General features: G+C 52.3%; 8 protein-coding genes across 8 annotated transcripts; 1 reads left to right on the top strand and 7 right to left on the bottom strand.

Annotated features, from left to right (window-relative positions):
• Positions 1-40: 40 nt before the first annotated feature.
• Positions 41-1,120, bottom strand: Asppvi_006354 (rRNA-processing protein NSA2; the record flags this gene model as incomplete). Its single annotated transcript, XM_043302259.1, has 5 exons — positions 41-56; positions 119-331; positions 390-932; positions 990-1,000; positions 1,118-1,120. 5 exons carry the CDS (start codon positions 1,118-1,120, stop codon positions 41-43), a joined length of 786 nt encoding a protein of 261 aa, XP_043158194.1.
• A 505-nt stretch (positions 1,121-1,625) lies between these two features.
• On the top strand, positions 1,626-2,318 carry Asppvi_006353 (mitochondrial 54S ribosomal protein bL21m; the record flags this gene model as incomplete). The annotated part of the gene is made up of 1 exon (XM_043302258.1): positions 1,626-2,318. One exon carries the CDS (start codon positions 1,626-1,628, stop codon positions 2,316-2,318), a length of 693 nt encoding a protein of 230 aa, XP_043158193.1.
• A 246-nt stretch (positions 2,319-2,564) lies between these two features.
• Asppvi_006352 (GMC family oxidoreductase) lies at positions 2,565-4,454 on the bottom strand (the record flags this gene model as incomplete). Its single annotated transcript, XM_043302257.1, has 1 exon — positions 2,565-4,454. The coding sequence occupies one exon, from the start codon at positions 4,452-4,454 to the stop codon at positions 2,565-2,567; it is 1,890 nt and encodes a 629-aa protein (XP_043158192.1).
• A 1,246-nt stretch (positions 4,455-5,700) lies between these two features.
• Asppvi_006351 (VOC family protein) lies at positions 5,701-7,125 on the bottom strand (the record flags this gene model as incomplete). Its single annotated transcript, XM_043302256.1, has 1 exon — positions 5,701-7,125. One exon carries the CDS (start codon positions 7,123-7,125, stop codon positions 5,701-5,703), a length of 1,425 nt encoding a protein of 474 aa, XP_043158191.1.
• Positions 7,126-8,055: 930 nt separating this feature from the next.
• On the bottom strand, positions 8,056-10,339 carry Asppvi_006350 (putative C6 transcription factor (OTam); the record flags this gene model as incomplete). Its single annotated transcript, XM_043302255.1, has 2 exons — positions 8,056-9,811; positions 9,939-10,339. 2 exons carry the CDS (start codon positions 10,337-10,339, stop codon positions 8,056-8,058), a joined length of 2,157 nt encoding a protein of 718 aa, XP_043158190.1.
• Positions 10,340-13,254: 2,915 nt separating this feature from the next.
• Positions 13,255-15,630, bottom strand: Asppvi_006349 (tRNA(m(1)G37)methyltransferase; the record flags this gene model as incomplete). The annotated part of the gene is made up of 4 exons (XM_043302254.1): positions 13,255-13,382; positions 13,440-13,567; positions 13,668-14,080; positions 14,197-15,630. 4 exons carry the CDS (start codon positions 15,628-15,630, stop codon positions 13,255-13,257), a joined length of 2,103 nt encoding a protein of 700 aa, XP_043158189.1.
• Positions 15,631-16,105: 475 nt separating this feature from the next.
• Positions 16,106-17,177, bottom strand: Asppvi_006348 (uncharacterized protein; the record flags this gene model as incomplete). Its single annotated transcript, XM_043302253.1, has 2 exons — positions 16,106-16,953; positions 17,015-17,177. The coding sequence occupies 2 exons, from the start codon at positions 17,175-17,177 to the stop codon at positions 16,106-16,108; spliced, it is 1,011 nt and encodes a 336-aa protein (XP_043158188.1).
• A 524-nt stretch (positions 17,178-17,701) lies between these two features.
• Positions 17,702-20,780, bottom strand: Asppvi_006347 (PX domain-containing protein; the record flags this gene model as incomplete). Its single annotated transcript, XM_043302252.1, has 7 exons — positions 17,702-17,923; positions 17,973-19,116; positions 19,173-19,269; positions 19,325-19,937; positions 19,995-20,303; positions 20,380-20,609; positions 20,669-20,780. 7 exons carry the CDS (start codon positions 20,778-20,780, stop codon positions 17,702-17,704), a joined length of 2,727 nt encoding a protein of 908 aa, XP_043158187.1.
• Between the last annotated feature and the right edge of the window lie 1,052 nt (positions 20,781-21,832).

Raw genomic sequence — 21,832 nt, 5'->3', positions numbered from 1 at the left:
AACTGGTATCAAGGTGCGGTGCGCCGCTCGGTGAGTGAGATTAGACCAGGAGGACTCTGAACACGAATATTAGTATGACTCTGTCAAGGGACATGAATTGGTGAAAAGGGCCACATACGCATTGACTGTCCCGTCGTTCTCGGGAGTATTGGTGATCTGCGCATATTTACCCCATACGACCTTTCCGCTTGTCGTGACGAGACCCAATTCGGAGACATTGACTTCGATGATGGTTCCCTTGGTCAGGACACCCAGTTGGGTGTAGAGAGGGTTCTGCGGGTTCTTCTTGACGCCCAGGATGGGCAGTTGCACGGTGACGGCGAGCTCCGGGCTGATAGATTGTCAGTCGAGCTGCAACGCAAAAGTCAGAGGGAAGGAAGATAGCATACTGTGTGACGTTGGCCTTCTTGTAACGCAGACCCATTGGCCGGATGAAACGCTCGTACTTGACCGGTCGCCGAGTGAAGTCGCTGCCGACGAACGTGGGCTTGGTGATCATCCGCTTCCACGACTTCTTGTGCGTCTTCTTGCCCGTGTTGACAACCTTGAACATCTCCTCCTCACTGATACCCTTCACCTTGGGCAGGGGCACCGCGAACTTGGCCGCCTTCTCAGCCCGCTTGTCCTTGATAGCACTGGACAAGGCCTTGGCGTTGGTCGCCTGCGAACGGTCGAGCAGGTACTGGGGCAGAGGGGTCTTGGACGGCTCGTCGGGGGCGGAGGACTTGACGTTCTTCTCCTCCTGTGCCTTGATGCGCTTGCGCATCTGGATCTTCTCGGCATGGCGCTTCTGCTGGTACAGCTTGGCCCGCAGGCCGCGCAGATTCTGGGCATCCTGGGACTGTTTGTGCGATTCACGGGCCTGGCGCTTGCGGACGCGCTCGTCGTGATCGAGCCGCTTACCGTGCTGCTTTTGCCAGCGCTCGATATACCTAAGATTCTGTTAGATTGTGGATTGACCACAGCTGAGTCGAGAGGGGTAGACGAACTCGTTCTGAGGCTGTATTCAGAAGCAGTTAGTACAGGTTCAGTAATTTTTCACCCTTGAGAACTCTGCATGTGGCCTCCACGGAGCAGGCAATGCATTATTCTAGGGATCATGAACAGGGTAACATACCATGATGGATATATGACAGACAGAACGTTACTGACGAGTGATGTTGATGGTCTCCTCTTGGCCGAGACTGAGACAAAAAAGTTGTTCTGCGGGCGATGCAGGTTCGATATCGATAAGTCACGTGATGTCCTTATCGTGCTGAAATTTTGTTGACTCTGACTGTCGACAATCGCTTCACACAATGACTTTAATTAAGTCATTGACTTATTGATCCAAAGTCTGAGCAAGAGATTCCAAACAGAGCAACCTATTTTGACTGAATGCATGAACCTGATTCCGTAGTTGTGTCGAGTCGATAATATCACGTGCCCCTACGGAAAGCGAGGCGGCCACATCCGCCATTCGCTGGAATTTCTCGACACAACTCCGCCGACGCCGACGCCCATCAACAACCAGTCCATCCAGCATCTCAGCGTCCATTGCGTCTCGTCCTCGCTTGGGAGGAACGCAGACAGCTACAAGACCCGATTGACTTCAATTGAAGCAAACAACCAATACCCGCTTCACTATGTTCTCCCGAACAACGCTCGCAAGAGTCTTCGCTCTACCCTGGGAGCAGCAGCACAACGCACTCCTGCGCCCCAGCTTCCGCGCCTGCCTTCACCAAGCCACGAACACAAGCAGCAGCAGCAGCAGCAGCACATCACACCCCGAGAGCCCACTCAGCGCCACACCACGGGCCCAATCCTCCACGCCTACCGCACAAACTCCATCCCAACCTTCACAGGATCAAGCGTCACCCGTACGCCTCACCAAATCCCTCCTCGAGAAACTCCCCTACCTCACCTCTCAAAAACCGCACTACATCACCGCGCACCTCCACGCAAAACCTTACCTCCTGACTGCAGGCGACCACCTCCGCCTGCCGTTCCTCATGCGGGGCGTGAAACCGGGCGACATCCTCCGCTTCAACCGGGCGTCTGTGCTGGGTTCGCGCGACTTCACGCTCAAGGGGGCGCCCTATATCGATGAGCGGCTGTTTGAGTGCCGGGTGAGGGTTATGGGTGTGGATGCGGAGCCGTTGCGGGTGAAGGAGAAGACGAAGCGGAGACGGCGGCATGTGCAGAAGGTCAAGAGCAAGCATAAGTATACGCTTTTGCGGGTAATGGATGTCAAGGTCAAGACGGCGGAGGAGCTACTTGAACAGGGGGCGGTGGTTGTTGAGGGGGAGGATGTGCCGAAGATGGAAGCTAATGCTTAAGCATTTTTTGGGGATAAGCAAAGGAAAAGCTGATTGGCATATGGGACTGTTAAAGGGTATGCTGGGTTGTATTGTTTTGCCTATATCCACTGATGGGCATGCTATGTACAGATAGATCTGACTGCACATGGACTCGTGCATTGTATTCTATATCACAACTGATGTGATTGCTTCTCGGTATTCTCCTACAGGGTTACTCTGACAGGTCGAAATATTGGCCTTGACACGATAGTGATGTAACTAAGGCTATTTCCCAGCCAATATGTCGTCTGCAATCTTCTCCGCAAGAGCATACACCACCGCCTGCGGGTGTCCCGGCGTTATGAACGGGAAACTACTGGCGTCAACAACACGCAGGTTCTGTACTCCGAAGACCCGGGCAGTACTATCCAGGACCGCCAGGGGGTCATCTTCTCTTCCCATCTTACAGCTGCCAGCCACATGAAACACAGGAATCATACTTTTGGCCAGGTACTCGCGGATCTGCGAGTCCGTCTGGACATGCTCTCCTGGGTACGCTTCATGCGCATCAGCAACCCCCATTTTAACAAGCACCTCCCAGATCTGACGCTGGCGCTTGAAGGACTGAACCGCCAGATCCACGTCGGTGGGATCAACAAGCCATTGCGGGTCGATGACAGGCGGCGTATTCATACTCGCATCAGCCAGCGTCACGGTCCCCCGGGACAACGGCGCAACGAGGGCCGTAGCGATGGTGGCGTAGTTGTAGCCATCGCGCGGATCGCCCGTTATGAAGTTGGATCCGTCGCCGACCCAGGAATTCAGCGGCAGCCATTCGATCTCTGGCCAGTCGTTCGGGACGCCGGACAACGCCTTGATGGAGGCCTCGGAGAGCTGCGAGCGATACGGTTCGGGCAGCTTCTCAAAGCCGTAGTATCCAGAGCCGAAGATGGATAGCGGGCCGGTGGCGTTTGCGAGGTACTGATCTACCTGCTTCGCAGCCAGAGCTGGATTGTTGGCCGATGCAGACGCTGTAAGGACGTTGACTCGATGTGCGGAGCCGAAGAAGGCGTGGTCTTGCAGGTTTTGCCCTACGCCGGGCAGGTCGTGGATGCAGTCGATGCCGAATTTTGAGATCTCGCTGCATGCTCCAACGCCTGAGACCATGAGCAGCTGGGGAGACTGGAAGGCGCCGGCGGATACAATGACTTCCTTGCGAGCAGTCAAAGTGTAGTTGACCGGTGGCGTGCCGAATGTCCCTGCAGTCGAGACCTGGACACCGGTTGCGACCTTGTTCTCGTCAAACAGGATCCTCTGCGCCATAGCGTTGATGTAGAGCGTAGGAGGCGAGCCTTTGGCGATAGCTTCCTGGAGAAAACTCGCCTCAGACGAGGAACGCTGTGCATTCTTGGGGTTGATCGTAGAGGTTCCGTATGCAGCGCCTAGCAGCCTGCCGCTGTTCAGGCCATCGATCTCCTCCAAGCCCACGGCAGTGAAGGCCTTCTGGGTCCAGGTTCCAAACGCATCAACGCTATTGCCAAAAGAAACCTGCAGAGGGCCCCCAGAAGGATCAAACGCGTCCGGAGTCTGCGTATTGGTAGCATTGACAATCAGGCTCGGATTCGGAGGCGTGTAGTGGCACGACTTTTTGAAGTACGGAAGCATCCTTTTGAACGTATAGCTCTCGTCACCAACCTCATCCGCCCACTTCTGCATGCTATCTGCCGTGGGCCGATGATAGAACATGAAATTCCGCGCAGAGCTCCCTCCTAGCGTCTTTCCCCGGGTATAATGTGTGGTGCGATTGCCTGCACCAGGCTGGGGGGTTGTTACGAATCCCCAGTCGATGAGCGGCTGGTAGTCCTCCGGGTCTATCCCAGCGAAGTAAGGTCCGTAGCCAGGGACGACTGATTTATTCCCATTGTCAATCTCGTAGAAGCTTCCGGCCTCGACGACCGCGACGCTTACTGATCTGTCCTGGGCGAGTCTGCTGGCGACGGTCAGGCCGGCATTCCCACCGCCAACGATCACATAGTCAAAAGTTGCGTCGGTGCCCGGAGTCCCAAAGAAGGTTCCTAGGAGAGGGCCTTTTCGTCCATAGGAGAGGAGATTAGGCTTTGGGCCTAGATCTCCTGCCGCCACAAGGCTGGGGAGAAGCAGGTAAAAGGCACGCATCTTTGCGGTACCGAGTCGTTGATCGTTGACTGAAAGGCGTCCTCTATTGAGGAGCAGACCAATTCAAGCTTTAGCACGGAGTATTTATGGTTTTATGTTGTTCAGGAAGAATGTGACCCATTACTGAGTAGGGCTGGGAGCATTGTTCTGTAGACGTACGACCCACGCTGTTTGTTTAAGATCCAGAACACTATAAACCTGCCACTGTGAGTAATGTAGATGGAAGCCACCGCGTCTTGATACAATGAACTGCAGGGGCGTCGAGTATAGTTGCTAGATGAGCAGTGTCTTAGGGTTGAGCAGTCAGAAACGAAACTGCCTGGCCGCATTAAAGCGCGATATCACGTTAGCTCAATGCAGCAATGATTGCAATTTTGCGAACTTGGAAACGATTATCTCCCCGGGGAAGATGCTGACAGGACTAGAAAATGGCCAAGCAGTCGATCGCAGTATTGTTCTCTGTGACACAGACATGTCTGTGTCGAAAAATGTACCTAAACAATGACAACCTGTCTAGAGAATGTAGAATGATGGTGGAGATTTCAGAGATATCACATAGATCCTAGCTTGGAGGATAACTTCTGATTGAACTGATATTTGACAAAGATATATTTACAATGAGGTGCTAGAGCCTATAAGGGCTACCAGCCTAACACTCTCCAATGAAGCAAGGTACATGACACGGAGGAGTTCTCCCTGGATTTCTACGAGACATAAGCATTGGAATGACAGCACTCCACTTCTCGTCAGAGGAAACAACATGCACCTTTGATTAAAGTTATTTTATGAAACAAGCATAATGTCTCTTTTATCCCTGTCGGATAGAACCGCTATTGACGAGACAGTATCCTCATCTCCGGAAACATGACAGTTGGCTGCGGCGTATGTATGTCCCTTCATATCGAAACACCCCTGGGGAATGCATTCTTGTCAGATTCCCTCTGTCTACAAGTCAGGGGTAGAGAATCCAAAAATGTGCATTAAACACTACATTGTGAAATAGTGACCTCCATCTGGCATGTCTCAATAAGCTCCCTGGCCTGTCATCAGGGGAGCTTATAAGACATAAGCTCGTCTGACAAGGATTTGGACAAGTCGATCAAATAATAATGGCAGAGGCATGCTCAATTTAATGTTCAAAAGCCGTCATGCTCAGATATGAGCTGTTGAACAGTCATGCTAATGCCACATAACATTTGAGGATCATCCACTGACGAAAATAAAGATCTACTCCAATGGAATGAAATCATTCGGTAATAATGTCACTGTCAGCCTCAATGGATCCAACTCCCAACTCCTGGCGACAAGTCTCCAAACTCTCCTGCTGGAGCTGCTCGTACAGACAAAACTCGTCCAGCACGGGAGCCCCCAGCATCCGTTGAAATCCATCTAGATCAGTATCAGCCTCCATGATCAGCTGCTTAGACTGGGATGTATTGTCCAAGTTCGAATTGAAAATGCCACCTGCGGATAAAGGCAGGAAATCCTCGTACGTGATGGGCTCATAGTCAAGGACCTTGGCCTTCAACAACTGCGCCAGCGAAACAGATTCCACGCCCTGGTAATCCCTCCCCGACGCATGTGGCGTCACCCGGTAACAGAAGAAAGCCAACTTCTGTGCCTGAAGCTGCGCCAGATCATCAGGAAACTCCTCGAAGTGTTTCCTCAAGATCATCTCATACTCCACCGAGCCAGCCGCCTCGCGATTCACCCGCGCAAGAATCTGATCGTACAGCTGGCGCCCCTTTCGCGTGAGCGCATACCCTCGCTGCTCGACCTCCCCGAACCGCGCCGTATGCGAGCCCCTCACGTACTCGTTGCGCGCGTCACGAAAGTACACCGTCTCCTCCAGCGCCTTGAAGCTCGTCTGACGCAGCAGGATGGGATTCGCGCGGCGCGGCGGGCCCTCGATGCGTTCCTTGGCTGGCATCCCATGTTCACGCATCATCCTCTGCACGAGGTCGATATCGATCGTCCGCGGGGTCAGATGGTTGATGTGGCAGCTGGGAAAGGAGACGATATCCGCGACGAGCGGATGCTCCGCCTTGAGGACATGGTACTCCTCCAGCGTGACCGTCGCCCGCGAATGCCACCGGAAGGTCTCCAGCCCCTCGGCGATGAACTCGTCGCACTCTGCACTGCTCAGCGTCCCCTTCGTCTCAGCTGAATCAATCAGCTCCAGTAACCGCGGACTGAAGATCTCCCGCTGCGCGAGCGCCCGCTCCGCCAGCGCCCTCGTCCGCTCACTCAGCAACTCCCTCCGCAGCACGGTCGTGAACAACCGGAACGGATGCCTGGCTAGTGCCTCGCGCGTGCGCGGCCGGAACGCGGTTGCGTGCATGGGGAACCCGGCGACGCTCAGATCGTAGTACCCCACGGGGACCATGCCCATGACGGCGAACATGCGGCGGATGGTGGAGAGTTCGCGCGGGGTGCCGAGGCGGATGGCGCCGTGTCGTTCGACGCGATTCCGGGCGGGGAGGATGTCGTCTGGATTGATCGTGGCGTTGGTGTTGGTGTTGCCGTGCTGCTGGTGGGTGGTCTGGAGGGCTTCTGCGTCGGCTTGCCAGACGAGGTCGACGAGGTCCCCGTACAGGGGGACTTCGGCTTTGTACATTTCCGACAGGGCATGGCAGAAGCGCGCGCGAAGGCTGTCTTTGTCCAAGGCCATTTTCCTTTGTCTGTATCAGCTGATAGAACACATGTAAGAACAAGGCCGTCTCATGCTATCCTGGCTACTACGCTGTGTGCAGTATGCAGGGGAAGACCACCCGATAGCACCTGGAAGACGTTAGACTATATACAGAGACACAAGCCCCGTAGCTGACAAGCTCAAGACTAACATCTCTTCTCACTGTCATCAGCACTATCCTCATGCCGTGTATATCCGTCCCGGATCGTATCCGTCGGATCACGGATATCACCCGATCAGCAGGACCTCAACTGCCGTCTATCCTCGGTTTTAGGTAACAGGAACAGAGATTAAGTTGGACCAAGCGGGGGTAACGCGGAGTATATCACATTTACGACCTGTTGGATTGAACTATGACTACTGTATGGAGTATGGTAGGGCTGAAGAGGTGGCCGCTTCATCTCGTTAGGGCTGAGTTTCTGTCGGAACCGACGACAAGGTCAACCCATCGTCGGATTGGCTAGGCGCTGCACAGCTGAGTCGAGTGAAAGTTCAAGCTACCCTTTCTGATCGGATGTCCGACATTGCATAGACTAATCTGAGTCTCCTCATGATTGATCGCCAGACTAGACGGCGCGCCTAATCCTAACGAGAAACTGCATAAGTGATGTAATACCATTAATTCGTGATCTATCCCAATCGCCGATCCAGTCTATATCCGGGTTCATCATGAGCTAGCATACAGAAAATAATCATCATCAAACAAGTATAATCGATCCAGGCAATTGAATCATCCAGTCGTCCATCCGGGGAATCATTCGTAAATCCAGATCCAGTGAGCAAGCCAGGCGGTTGGTTGAGTCCGCCGCGTGGTAGAAGGGGTTGAAATGGGTGAAAGGTCGTTAGGCATAAGTTGATGTAATGTAGGTGATATGTACAAGAAGAATGTGAAGAGAGTTACCGGAGGAACTACACCTCCTGGACACTTTCGTCGCTGACGGAGGTAGCCGGAGAGGCCAGTCCCGAGATGACAGACGAGGTGCCGCCGCGGGTGCTGTCCTGCGCGTGGTCCATTTCAAGCATCGACTCGTCCAACTGCGAAGCGGAGGGCAGATGGGGGTTATTGATGGTCGGTGCGGCGGCGCTGGTCATCAGCTCGTCGATGCCCGGTTTGCCGGGGACGTGGCGGTCGAGGTTGGAGGCGTTGTCGAGGCTGTCGAGGGCGAAATCGAGGAACTCGGCATGCTTGCGGCTGACGCTCAGCGTCCAGCGGTACTCGCAGAGGCGGAGGCGGTAGAACTCGGCCTCTTCCTTGGTGGGTGCGGTGATGCGCAGGAGGATGCCGAAGGAGCCGATAAGAGAGAAGTTGGTGCGGGAGGCGGCGGGCCAGAATGAGCGGAGGTGAGGCTGGCGGAGCCGGTTGACAAAGTCCATGGCGGAGATGAGGCGCGTCTTTGCGGCAGAGCGGCAAATGTGGGAAAGGTAGGCGTCGGCCGTGTCCGGGGCGAGGGACCGGATGATGCAGCGGTGGAGGGTGATTTCGGTCGCAAAGTAGGAGAGGTGGAGGGGCCCGTTGCGGGCGGTGTCTTCAGTGACGGTGTCGAAGAGGTCGATGCTCGAGTCCATCTTCAGTTGTGGGGGCAGCGATGCAAACCATTCCTTCAGTCGGATCTGGGCCGGTTTGGCCCGCTCCAGGATCATGCGTGTCCGGTTGCCACCGGCCGCTTTGAACTCCTCGATCGCTTGAAGAGTGTAAAATCGGTCGAGGATGTCGGACAGGATGGTGGTCAGCGCCACCATGTGGCAGAAAAAGAGCGGACCGTGACCGACGTCTGCATCGTCCTGCTGCGCGCTGTCCGTGTGGAAGGCCTCAGTGAAATCCTGTTCTACCAAGTCCTTGACGGTCCAGTTGAAGGCGAAGATGTGGGACGGACGCCCGTGGATCAGCGCCGACCATTTGTCCTGCATATACAGGGCCCACGCCAGTCGTTTTCGCAACCCCTTTTCCCAGGTCTCCATGTTCCAGCCACTGCAGTCCTGGTGCAGCCCAAGCTCGAACCCGGCGGTGACCAGCTGCGCATTCAACGCATGGGTCGCGATAGTGGACTTCTCCATGAGAAGCAGTCCGGCTTGGATCGTCGAGATAGTTGCATGGGGCAAAGACTCGATGAGAAGTCTGAGCGCGGTGCTCTCGAGACGGCTAGCATCCGGGCGTCGCACCGACTGCGAGACAGGGCCAATATCCACAAACTTCAAAGCCAAGACATAAACAGCGGAGAGCAAGAGCGGAGAAAGCCCTTGTCTGGTCCGATACGACTGACGAAAGACATCTTCCATCAGGATGGGAAACACTGGGTGGATGCTCTCAAAGTACTTCTCCACCAAGGTCGACCCATAGGGAGCAACCAGGCTCTCGATAGCATCGAGCGAGACGGACGGAGAGTCCGCCTGGGACGGCGGTTCCACAACACGCATAAAGGTACCGTCGTTACCGATCTTACGTACCCGGGCTGATGCAACGACTCCTTCGTCGTTCTGGTCGAGGGGAAGATGTTCGAGTAGGGCCGGCTCTAATTCAGTGGTCATGCCAATATACTTGGCAGACTGGGTCCAATACCCCGATGGAATAAGGAGGTTGTGACCATTCACTGGTGAGTGAGAGACATCTGTTTTGGAAACTGGCGACAGGGCTGCAGCTGCTGGTTGTGGGTGTTGATGTTGTTGCCTGCCAAGAGGAGAAAGCAAGAAAGGTTAGTGTTTATCTCAAAACATGCATAAGCGTAACTTGATATGACATCCGAAATCGGCATGGGGTAAGATTCCCCACGAGGAAGAAAACATCATCGTCATACCTCTTGGTAGTGTCCACTTCCTCGGGGACGAGATCTTCTAGTTTTCGCTTTTTGGGTTGTGCGTCCGCCGTACCTGGACGACTGAGAGTGAAGGTACAGTCCTGGCGATGGAAGTCGCACGAGTAGCATTTATTGATCATTTCGTTCATGGCGCACCGGCTCTTTCTACGCAAACAGGCGTCACAACTTGATCCATCCCGACCAGGTGCTGGCAGACGGGGTAATGATCCAATGGAGGCAGAGGAGGGCGAGATAGGCGCAGAAGTCGAGCTAGCCTGCTGCTGTTGAGACCGGGCTCGAAGAAGGTGGTGGTCTGAGGGGTGAGGCTGTTGAAAGGGAGCTGCAGGCGTAGCCGCAGCGCCAGCCGTCGTGGACGACTGGAGAGTGATAACGGCAGCCATTCACTGTGGAGAGATTCTMAGGCACAGTCGGGGGGGACGACGAGAAAAGAAGAGACGATCCCGATAGGGACGACTTAGATAGAAAATGGAGATAGCAGATAGCTAGGTAGATAGATAAGAGATATCTGTGCAGGGATTATGCTCCCCACACAATGTGACAGATAATTCAATTGAATTTGCTCTCGTAAACCGGGATGTCCGGAGACGCCAGGACGATGCTCCGCAAGAAGCTAGAGACTACTCTTGGACAAGGGCCCAGGAGAGAGCTGGTGTCAGGTTGGATGATCTGTCGGTAGATACGAATAGCTTCAACGCAGTCCACCAACCAATCAATGACTGGGGATGCAGCCCAAATCAACGGGGTTGAGAGCAACGTACGAACCGCGGAGGAGAGGCTTATCGGTAGACACTAAACAGGTGAAAGACGAGTCTAGATGGAGGTAGATAGACTAGACTCGACACAATGCGAGGTAGAAGAAAATGTAGTCCGGAGATAGTAGGTAGTGGTCAACTGTAAAAGGCGATATTGACCGGGGGAGCGGAGAGAGCGGAACCGGAGCAAATAATTGATAGCAACTGGTACCAGTTGCCTGCAGTCGCGACAATTGATTGATCTAACGATGATGATGATGAAGATGAGATATAAGATAATAATCTTTTCTGTGCTGTTGTAAATGATAATAATAGAAAATATGACGATCAGACAAAGTAATGATATGACTGTATTGGTGTTTATCTTCAACAATAGTAATGAGCTTTCGCGAGCGACTGCAGCAGTATCAAATGCTTGATAGTCCGCTCTGTCATTCCGCGGAGGATGGAACCGTTTCACTCTATGACTTATGAATGAGCGATCGATAGGATGTTAGCGATACGAATCGAGTAGAGGAAAAGCTATCTCTCAGGATCCAGGATGATTGACTCCAGGTGTAGTATATACATGTGTCTCTGGATGCCTCAACAGTCATTACACCTTTCCACCCGGACTTTTCTGCCTCCCTCCGGTTCAGTTAAGATTGGATAACAGAAACATCAACATTCCAACGAGATCCCGACTCGCTCCATGCGATCAGCTCGGGAACGACGTTTCCCACACGTAACAGATTGCCTCTGCGCCGCTGCCGTTTCCCCAATGATGACAATTGCCATTATATGATTGTTCCTGTGCCGTCGCATCTCTGCTGCTTTTGATGTTGCCTCCCAAGATAAGACATCTGCGCCTGATTGGGCCGGGGGCGAGGAACCTCCTTCAGATTACGTACTGGCAATTCCTCCTGGGTTAGTCAGCGTGCGATCACACATACCTACATACCCATCCACCGAGGACAGCAGATGAGGAACTTTTAAGAGTAAGACTAGAAAAAAATCACATCTTTCAGCTTCGATGCAAGCTACCTACTTTAGAGTGCTTAGACCCATGCCACTACTTTTCAAGGGAAAAGCGAGACATCAGAGCAATTCTCAATGAGGTGCACTCGCCCGAGAGCCCAGAGATAGAGATACTATCCTCCAATCAGCAGCCTCTGATAACACCCTTTCCCTCTCCAATCAAGCACGCCCTTTGCAGCCCAATCTGGCCTGGTGCAATTCCGGCAACGGGGATCGGCCTGCAGCTTGCTCTTTCTCCACACGCGACTACTCCCTTTCCGGCTAAGGGGAGCGCTACACATCCAATGCAAAGCACGAGTGGAGACCTGGCCAGGGCCTTGGACTTGATATTAGCCGGGGTGCCATTGGTCTGGTTCTGATCTCGGGCATCACTGCTGATGAAAGCTCTGTGGCTTACCTGCATTTTAGGAAATGAATCATCTGAAAAATGAGGGAGGAGGCTTGCATCCTGAAGTTTATATTCCTCGGTACTTTGCATCTAATTCGGTCTCCTCCCGTTTTTTAACTATGGCGCAATTGCTAACCATAGGTCTCCGGAGTACTGCCCCCCGTCCTCTTCTATTATTAAGTAGCATGTGGTACTCCATTCTACACATCCTTGGCGCAGTCGAAAGTCGGCACATTAGTAACAGAATCGTCTGCAATTGGGATGGATTCTCGCTAGATCTGTATATGCAGTGAAGTAACTGCAACCATCAGGCTACGACTCATACCTCCGTGACTTAAACGGAAACCATGCTTGTGATTTCCATTAGTTGTATCAGTTGTAGCCATGTGAGTTGATCCCGTCAAGTGTCCTTCTAAATAGGTACTCAGGTATCGCTTCGTGAGCATCCTGCATATGGGAGGATTACCCATATCAAAAGCAATTCAAACCTAAAACCATCAGAGGTATCTACCGAGCGCCAATCCTGCTGTCATCCGTAATCATTGTATCCTGCAACGTCAAGCTGATGCATGGGCGTGGTGACCACTGACCAGCCTGGCCAACTTAATTAAATTTCATTTCTCCATACCCCGGGCCTCCACATTGATATTAACTTTTGTCTATCTACACCTTGCCTTGAATGAACGACGTAGCTGAGTGTTGAGAACTGAAATAAGTTGGATAAAGTTATAGTCGGTGCAGATAATCCTTTAAAAGTGTAATTACAGTTCTGTATGACGTCCTGGCTGGACTCCAGATGTATCTTCCCCACGGGCACGATCAGGTCCAGGCTCATGGCATGTGAACCACAACCCACGTGACAAAGTTGTTTCAGACTCTGGCATGTGAGACCATCGAAATGGTCATCGGCGATATAGACCAAGTTGATACGAGTCATGCGCGAGTGTCAGCATCGATTCAATAACTTGAGTATGCTCCGTTCCAATTTTATATGTACTGTCCGCTCAATATGCCTGCCACAAACAATATCACTCTACAAAAGTACTTGTAGAACAACACCAACATGCCCAAACGCCCAAAACTCCATGCTATTCTGATACCCAAATCGACCTCGTCAAAGGTACTCAATACTCCGTATTCACTCGGTGAAATTCCTCAGCTTCGTCAACTCATCCAACAGCTCCTGCAAATCCGCATCGGAGATCTTATGCTGCAAACTCGGAATAAGCGACTTGGCCTCCTCAGCATTATCGCAGCACAAGCTCCCTTTTCCATTCATTATCAGCAACAGCCAGACACAGTAAAATGAACGCGAAGACATACCCAGCTGCGACCGCTCGAACATCTCCAGCTCAGTATGCGAGTTCAGCAACCGCTCCACGGCCTTGATGTTCTCCTCGTCCTTGAACCGCGCAAATACCTCGAGGTAGTCCAGCGTCTTGGTAAGATTCCTAATTCATCCCGAGCCTGTTAGCCTCGTCTTTGTAGGTCAACGGACAGAGAAAATAACCGTCACCGGGGAAAGGTGACGGGCAACGCAACGCAACGTACTCCGGTTCCTCATATTTCTTCCCCCCACGGCGCTTATTCTCCAGCACCTTGTTGATGACGAGCCGTGCCTCGGACAGCGAGAGGGTATGTGTGTTTTGATCGGCGCCGAGTTTGAGGGTTGAGGCTGCTTCGAGTTCGCCCTGGGGGAGGGCGCGCTTGCGGTGCGTGGCTGGGGGGAGCTGGACGCTCATGATGGGTTTGTTGCCTGATAAATCTTGAATTCGTAAAGGAAAATGCTTCGGTGTGTACTTCCGTAGACGGTGGAAGGTTGACGAGGTTGACAGACGAGGGATGCGGAGCTTGAACGTTGAGCTCATGCCCAAGCGGGAAAACTTCGAGGTGGAGGGCGCAAGGCAGTTTGAGGCGGTGACATGTTCACCGCCTTCCACGTACGATTTTCTATACTGTTGATGCTATATTGCGGGCTTCAAATAGKGTATCAGGTTTGTTTTATATACAGAATACCAAGCCTAACGCCTCATGCTATGCGAGGATTGTCTATAACAGTTCCCCTAATGTAGAATTATACCTTTTTGAACGCAACCTCCGCAGGCAGACGGAAGCTAGCACAGAACATCTGCTTCTTAGGGCTGACCAGTCTCACATTGTGGATCGAGAGCTCAATGCTCTGATTCCCACTGCCTCCGATCCGATCCTCGGGCGTGATAGTGTATCCAATACGCTCGGATATCCGCTGGCAGATGTCAATGTGGTCGTCCAGCTCGTTCTCGGAATGGCCCGAGAAGCAGTATACATGGACCATAGGTAGACGCTGGGAAGTGTGCGGAGCAAACAGCGACTCGTTGCCGGCATAGACGCCGGGGAATGCATCGAGAAACTCGATCGCCGTGGCGGGGAGGTTCATCACGTAGTGGTCGAAGAACACTGGACGGTGATACTCCTCCGGATGAGGCGGGGGAGCCTGCTCGACTTTATTGTCCGATTTTCTGTCCCGCCGCACCTTGGGATGAATGGTAACGGTCACCGGCTCGGCCTTCAGGAGCTCCTTGGCAGACCAGCGGATGAATTCCCGGCCATCCATGTTGAACGGTGTGACGAAGCCCTCCACCTTGTTCCTCTTGATTGCGTCCTGCATCACCTCGTACCCGTGTGGGTTGAGGTCGTTGGCCCAGACAAAGATCTTCTTCTTGCCGGCAGGCACAGCAAACGGTCCCACGCCAGCCATCACATCACAAACCATCTCGCCCTTGTTGAATTTCTCCACGAGGCGCCGATGCTCCGTTTCCAGACGACTGTTCCAGTAGACGCGGGAATAGTCAAAGCGGAACTCGCAGTCCTGCTCGTGCTGGACAACATTCAAATCATTATCACCCGCCAGAAGCTCGAAGGGGAATGTGCGGAACTCGCTATGCGATCCAACATCCTCGGTTTTGTTAATCACCGTCCTAATCGCCTTGTTCTTGTCCTTCAGAATCTCCGCAATGAGAAACTTGTACGGGAGGTATTGCTCGCGAAGGTTCAAATGCAGCACATGGCCCACTTGAGTAAATCCCTGCGGAATCTCTTGTAGCTCGTCCTCCGGTAGAATCGAGGAGATAATATCGGCGTACGTCCAAAAATCATAGTCCAGCGTCAGGTCGTACGGCCGCATTGCGATCCTTCCCTTCTCCACCAGCTCGCTTATCTTCGGTGACCACGTTTCCTTATCGTCATGCTTGACAGTTTCGCGCAGCAGCAGAGCTTTCTTTATCTGCCCGTCCTGGTCTGTCACGTCCCGGATGCAGTTGAGCCGAGGCACAGCCAGCAGGTCCCGGCTCTTGTGTAGCTCCGCTCGCACCTTTGAAATGTCTGAGTTTTGGAAGACCGCAGCAGCGGACAGAGGCACCGACTTGCGAAAGAACGAGCGGTCCAAGACACGCATCGCGCGGTTCACGGGCGGCCGAAACATTTCCGGAAGGTCGCTGCTGCGGAGCGAATTGGAGGAGTCGGTCATGGAGTCCATGGACGGGAGGACAGGTGCCACGGGTGTATGCTAAGCGGTCTTTTGTCTGATTATACGATGTGAGACATCGGTATCTTGCGATTGAAGTCTGTTGATGTTAGTGGGGAAATGATTCATACTTTTTAATTTTATCTTCTGGACCTTATCAGTCACGTGATTGATATTGATCTATACCTGGCGCCTATTTGATGGCATTTTTCGATCTCACATCCAGAATCATATATTGACGATGGTCCGAAATGCTCATGGAGTATAAATGATATTGGTGTGTTTAACAATGATATATAACGTACTTGATATAGAAAGACCTGTTCTGTGGTGATTATATGTGACTCATGGCATCGACTTCGATCGCCCAGACATGACGAGAATAAAATGAAAACATGATGAAAATCGTACTTACTTTGCCTGCAAGGGTATCATGAACGCAATTTCCCTATCCCTTATAACCACTCCATTCGAATTCGAATTCTCATCACCGCCCCCTCAACCCATCAATGACAGCTCGATCCATTTCCCTCTGTGTCTCCAGGCTCGCAATCCTCTCATTCAACTTCATAATTGTCTCATCCTTCTTCTTCAGCGCAATCCTTGAGATGTCTCGCCCGCGGATAATCCCCTTCGTCTTCAGATCTTGCTTGTTCAGCAGCGCCAACAACTCGTCCTGCGCCTGTTTCGGCACGACCACCTTATGACTTTCCAGGATCTTCAAAGCCTCAAGACCTAGCTCAGACGAATCGTCACGCGCATCCGTAGATAGTGCATTTCTATACCTGCCCGGCGTAGGCGTCATCGAGAGCTCCGCCGAAGCTGGCGGCAATCGGGTCTGCATGCGGGGCGAGGAGATAGACGTAGGCGTAAGCGCGCTCGTACTCTCTCCCCCTTCATTTTCTACATTTTCCATCTCCGACAGCTTTCGCTTGCCAGGAGACGTGGAGGTCTCCGTCCGGGGCGCTTTGCGAGGCCCATCCTGTCCGAAATCCGGTTGACGAGGCCGCTCAAGCAACTCGGTCAGCTGCTCAGCCTCCGACGAATCATCCCAGCTAAATTCATCCGTATCCTCCGTCATCATCCTGGCCTTGCCGCTCTTCGACGGTGTGGGCGTGCGGTTGACGCTCATCCTACGGACATCCTGGACCTTTGTGTCCGTCTGTGGCGTGAGAAGGCCGCTTCCTTGCACTGAAGGTTTCGTAGGTGTAGTGTTCGCTGAGCGCGGTTCAGTCCGTGAGCTCGAAAGCACGGCTAGTTTCTCCCGCGCTTCTGCGTCGCTTTGCCAGAGAAAGAAGTTGCAGCGCTTGTGTTGGGGTTTCTGGCAGGTGTAGACTGTATCGCTTCAACAATGATCCTGTACTATGCTAGTGAATCCCATGAGATGGACACTTACACCATCTCCCATGGTTGACTCCGTGGTTCTTTGTTTGCAGTCTGATGGCTGGGGGCCGTTCGGGACAGTTGCACCTCCACACGCCGTCAAGAAAGAGTCCCCGCAATGGGACGGCCGTGCGAGGCGACAGCCCTCCGGCCGCACGTTTATGAGGAGAAATCATGGGTGTAGCAATAGAGCAGTATCTCCCATCACATGGTGAGGGCAGATGCCTGCGTCGGAGTAACTTTTTACTGTTGTGGTCGTTATGACGCAACGAGTGGAAGCAAACGCCTTGCTTGTCGCTATGKAAACTGATAAGCCAGACGTTGCAAAATAGAGTGCGGGGAATGGGTCAGAAAGTGATAGTATTCCACAAAATTATCCGAAGCAGCAGTCTACACCCGGTCGCTTTCTGATGAAATGATAGATACTTTTCTTATCATGTGATGGAATTATAGGCGATCGTATACCAGTAGCAGATAAGATGGTCGTGGTCTTGCCCGAAAACCAAAGCAGGAGAACACTCCGCCGAAGAAAGCAACAGAAGTTTTATGATACCGCCTTCCTTTGTATTTGGAGTTGGAATCTAAAGAGCTATCCAAGATGTCTATGCTCTGATCTAAAGCATGCAAAGTGCAAGGAAGCAGACAGGCAAGCGTACTCAAAAGTGACTAATTGCAGGGGTATCATCGCGATGAGTCGGGCTTATTCGGCAAGGACCTGCCTCAACATAGCGTTAAAAGGCTCCGAGAGCTTGAGAATCTCATGGACCTCCGGCTTGACCGGTTCTCCTGCGGTGCGGCGAAGCTGATCCTGTTTCTTGATACGGCGTCTCCTCTCAGCGGCGATCGGATCCAGGTCGTCCTCTTCCATTTCCTCGGACTGTTCGGATTCGGCGTCCGAAATGGCGAGATCTTGAAGGTCGGCCTGGGAGTCGGTTAGACACGAAAATACAGGCCCTTTGCATTACACATACCTCATCCAAGCCGAAATCACTGCCGCGGAACGTCGCGTTGCCGGGGAAAGACTCGTTACCAGTGCCGTCAGCCGCCATCTTCTGTCGCGTCTTATTCAAGTGCCACCGTTTGCGATCTTCGTGCCATTTGATCAAAGAATCAATTTCCTCAACGGCCTTGGCCTCATCGATCTGCCCGACATCCTTGGCTCCATGAAACAAAGCGTTCATGTCAAGCTTACCTCCTTGAGGCCCGTGGCGCAGGAATTCAAGGATATCTTCAATCCAACCCATGAGGGAGGTAAACAAGCCATTATCGTGAAGGTGCACCTCGTGAATAAACTTGTAGAAGTTGTCCTGGTGTCGTTCACAGAGATCGATGAAGGCCTGAACGGTTTGGTTAGGGTCGGCCGAAACATCCTGCCTGTGACATTTCTCAATCACAGCAATGGCATCGTCGGCAAATTGCGCAAAGTCAGTAATGCTACTGTACACATTCGCCGATTTGTAGACGCGCACTAGGGGTTCGTAGAAAATCGTGAAGAGATCGCGGAATAACTGAAGGGTGACAGGCTCCTCGATGATGCTGAGAATCATTGCCTTGTCGCGTTGGCGAGTGTAGAGCTTGAGCAACTGCTTCAAGTTCGCGAACCACTGAGCCCCTTCTTGCATCTCAAGATCCACGTTGTCCACCGCATGATTCCAGGCCACATAGGCATTGAACACCTTTCCAACCTGTTCAGGAGTAAGTTCAGGTGATATGAGCTCCGACCGAAGAATGGCAACGATCAAATCCACATCTTCAGTCGCAGCCTCTGTCCGGATTTCATTCTTGATGTTCTCATCTGCATGCGCGAATTCTTTTAGCTTCCCAGTCAGGACAGGATCGCCAATCTTGGCTGCCAGCGAGTCAATGGACTTTTGGAATTGCTTAATGCCGTCATTTAGAGCCATGGAAAAGATGCGTTGTAGCAGGGACCGCGACCCAAAGGGCTGGGCGAGGAAAAGATCTAGGACACCACTCATCACAGCCGCAGGATTGGCGATGCGGATGACATTCTTTAGCAGGGTATACGGGACAAGAGAATGTATCCTCTTGAACTGCGCAAACATCTCGGGAGAGTTATCCTCAGCCAGGAATACGTGGTAGAGAGTTGCCGCAACCCTAGTAATAGTCAGTCAAGATGGACAACTTTCTGGAGATCCTGATAATCAACGCACTCAATTCGAAGCCATTCAGCGAATTTCTGGTACTGAGGACTAAGGTCCGCTATCGTGTTCTTTTCACGGATCTCGGAGAATAATTTTGTTAGACCATCTGAGTTCAAGATGTCAGTAAAGGCGGCCCTGGGTCACTGAGACTCGTTGCTTACTGCTCTCCACAATATCTCGGCGGAACTGCTCCATGTAGACATCCAATTCCGCCGCACGCTGCCTTGCAATTTCGTAGAAGCGCTTCTGCTCCTCAATCCTGATGGCGTCTGCTGCTTTTCTTCTTTCTACATCGGTCAATTCCTCTTCATTCAAGGTGACGGGATTTGCTGTGAGAAACTCCTCCATCGCCTTTGACTCAGAAACTCGCTTGTTCTGCAGCAAAGTGCGTAGAAATGCACGGAGAGAGACGCGCTGCTCCTCCCTGTAAAGCACCGCCGCTCTCGGGCTCTCACTTGAAATTCTTCCGGACTTTGATGATCTCATGGAGGAGCGCGACAATGACCGACTGTGATGAGGGCCCGGAGCCAGCGTTCGGCCAGCGTACCCCTCGCTAGTATCTTGAGTTGACACGGAAGAAATAGAGGACGCCTCATCGTCAGCCGAACCGAAAAGACTAGCACTTGTTGATGACTTATTTTTTCTCGGGAGAGGAGCTAATGTTCTACCCGGGAACTCTGTACGCAGTCTCCTGTGAAGTTTTGCGAATTCTCCATATCGCCTGGCCACAAAAATGTCAGGCTTGCCTTGCCGCCGCACACGGAGGATGAATTCCTAGTGGAGTGTCAGTTAATGTGATATCTTCAGTCCCTGCTTATCCCTATCACTGACCGCATGTTTATGGTAGCGCACTGTCCGTTTGACCGAGGTAACTCGTACCGCTGCCACATTGACATCCCAGCCATGTATCGCATGGCCTTCCGGCATATTCACGAGTAGGCCCTTCTCGTTCGCGCCGCGATCGACCACCTCCATCTCCGAGAATGATATCCGCTCTTCATACCCTGACGCTGTGGGGATTCCCGATACCATCATCAGCTCGACGAGCTTTTCAGCTTTCCGTGCCAGCTTCCTGCGCTTGGTCTCCTCCAAACGGTCTTCCGAGGACGATACATGCTTGTTAGCGAACGACTCGAGGAACTGTACCAGGAACGACGTTAGTTAGTCACACTACTCTCCGGCTCCCACAGACAGCCAAATCGGTGCAATCACTCACCACCTGCAACTTATCCTGCCAAAACTCCTTCTCGCGGGCCTGGTCGAGGAAAGGGAACTTGCGCACATGATGCACAAAGATGTATCGCAGAATCGGCAGTTCAGAATCGACGGGGGCAACTTCCCCGAATTCAGATTTGAATGGAGCGCCGAAGCGGTGGAGGGCAGTCGGGGAGTTCAGCTCGGTGATTTCGTTGCGCACTTGACGGGAGATCAGCTCGCGCTTCAGATCTGTACCGGTTAGCAAGGCGCCCTCGATCAGAATTTAACCGAATGGAGACGATTCTCACAGTGCTCTTGCTTGCCCGTCAGAATTTGCCCTGGTGGGACATGAGTTGACAGCGGCCGACCGGCTGACTTGAGACGGTCGGCATCATGGGACGCGGGGTTTGCGTCAGGCATGTCGAGCCAGTGGGGATCTATCACTTCGATCCGTTCGTTCAATCGACTCGTTGAGAGACCATTCACCTCGCAAGGAAGAGTATGGTGCTTGACTTCGGCACAAGTAATGGGCAGAATCCGTCTGCCTAATGTACGACAGGACGTTGTTTTGGGGTAAGCAGGATGACGTCTCCGCTTTCAGTGCCAAGCGTCCAGGACAAAGTCTTTGTCAGGGGGCCGAATATAAGAAAAGGTAGAAGAAAATAATAAACTGAATAGTATCCGAAGAAACTGTACGAAGGCTGAAAATTACTCAGCAGGACCTATTGGTTAAAGAGTTCGTTAAGGAAAGCTGAAAGCAGCTACGAGAGGTACATCGTAGAGAAATTAGAACAGGGGAGTCGATTCCGCAGGTGTCGTCACAATTGATCCAGGTCCAATTTGTAAGGACTGGTACGAATCACATTATTACATATCTATCCACCTACGAGGGGTACCTTCGAACTCTCTTATTTTGGATTTCCCTGCTGCCACTGACGCGTCCAGCACTCCAGTTGAGAGGGGCTCAGCCTTGTAGGCCCCGCTATTGTAATGAGGTGCTATTTCGATGGTATTGGATCGTCGATGCCTAGAGCGGGATCGCCGTCGAATGCCAGTGGAGTGCTATCCATACAGCTACCGTAAAGGGTAAAAACATGACATTCAGCTAAGTACCTAGAACAAAAATAGGGGACAAAGTTATTTCTTTGTATTAGAATGACAACTAGACGATGTGTTGCTTTTCGGACACCTTGATCAGCTCAGCAGTCAAGAAACACAGCCACCAGGCAGAAATTTCATGATCGCATCTATCTATGATTGAGAGGCATATGATCCAGCAACAGGTAGACTATCAACATGGTCCCCCGATGAAATGAATAAAGGTAAATGCTTTTCTAGGGTAGCCAATCCGTCCGCCATATTACGGATGAGATCAAGGATGCTACCGTGGAGATATTTTGTATGTGCCCGTATCTACTAAGGTTCCAACGATCAAATCGCTGACAAGATGCCAACAAGATTTACATCTTCAT

Source organism: Aspergillus pseudoviridinutans (assembly GCF_018340605.1).
Source record: "Aspergillus pseudoviridinutans IFM 55266 DNA, scaffold_4, whole genome shotgun sequence".
Taxonomy (NCBI): Eukaryota; Fungi; Ascomycota; class Eurotiomycetes; order Eurotiales; family Aspergillaceae; genus Aspergillus; species Aspergillus pseudoviridinutans.
Note: the sequence above shows the minus strand (reverse complement) of the source record. Positions and strands in the feature narration are given on the sequence as shown.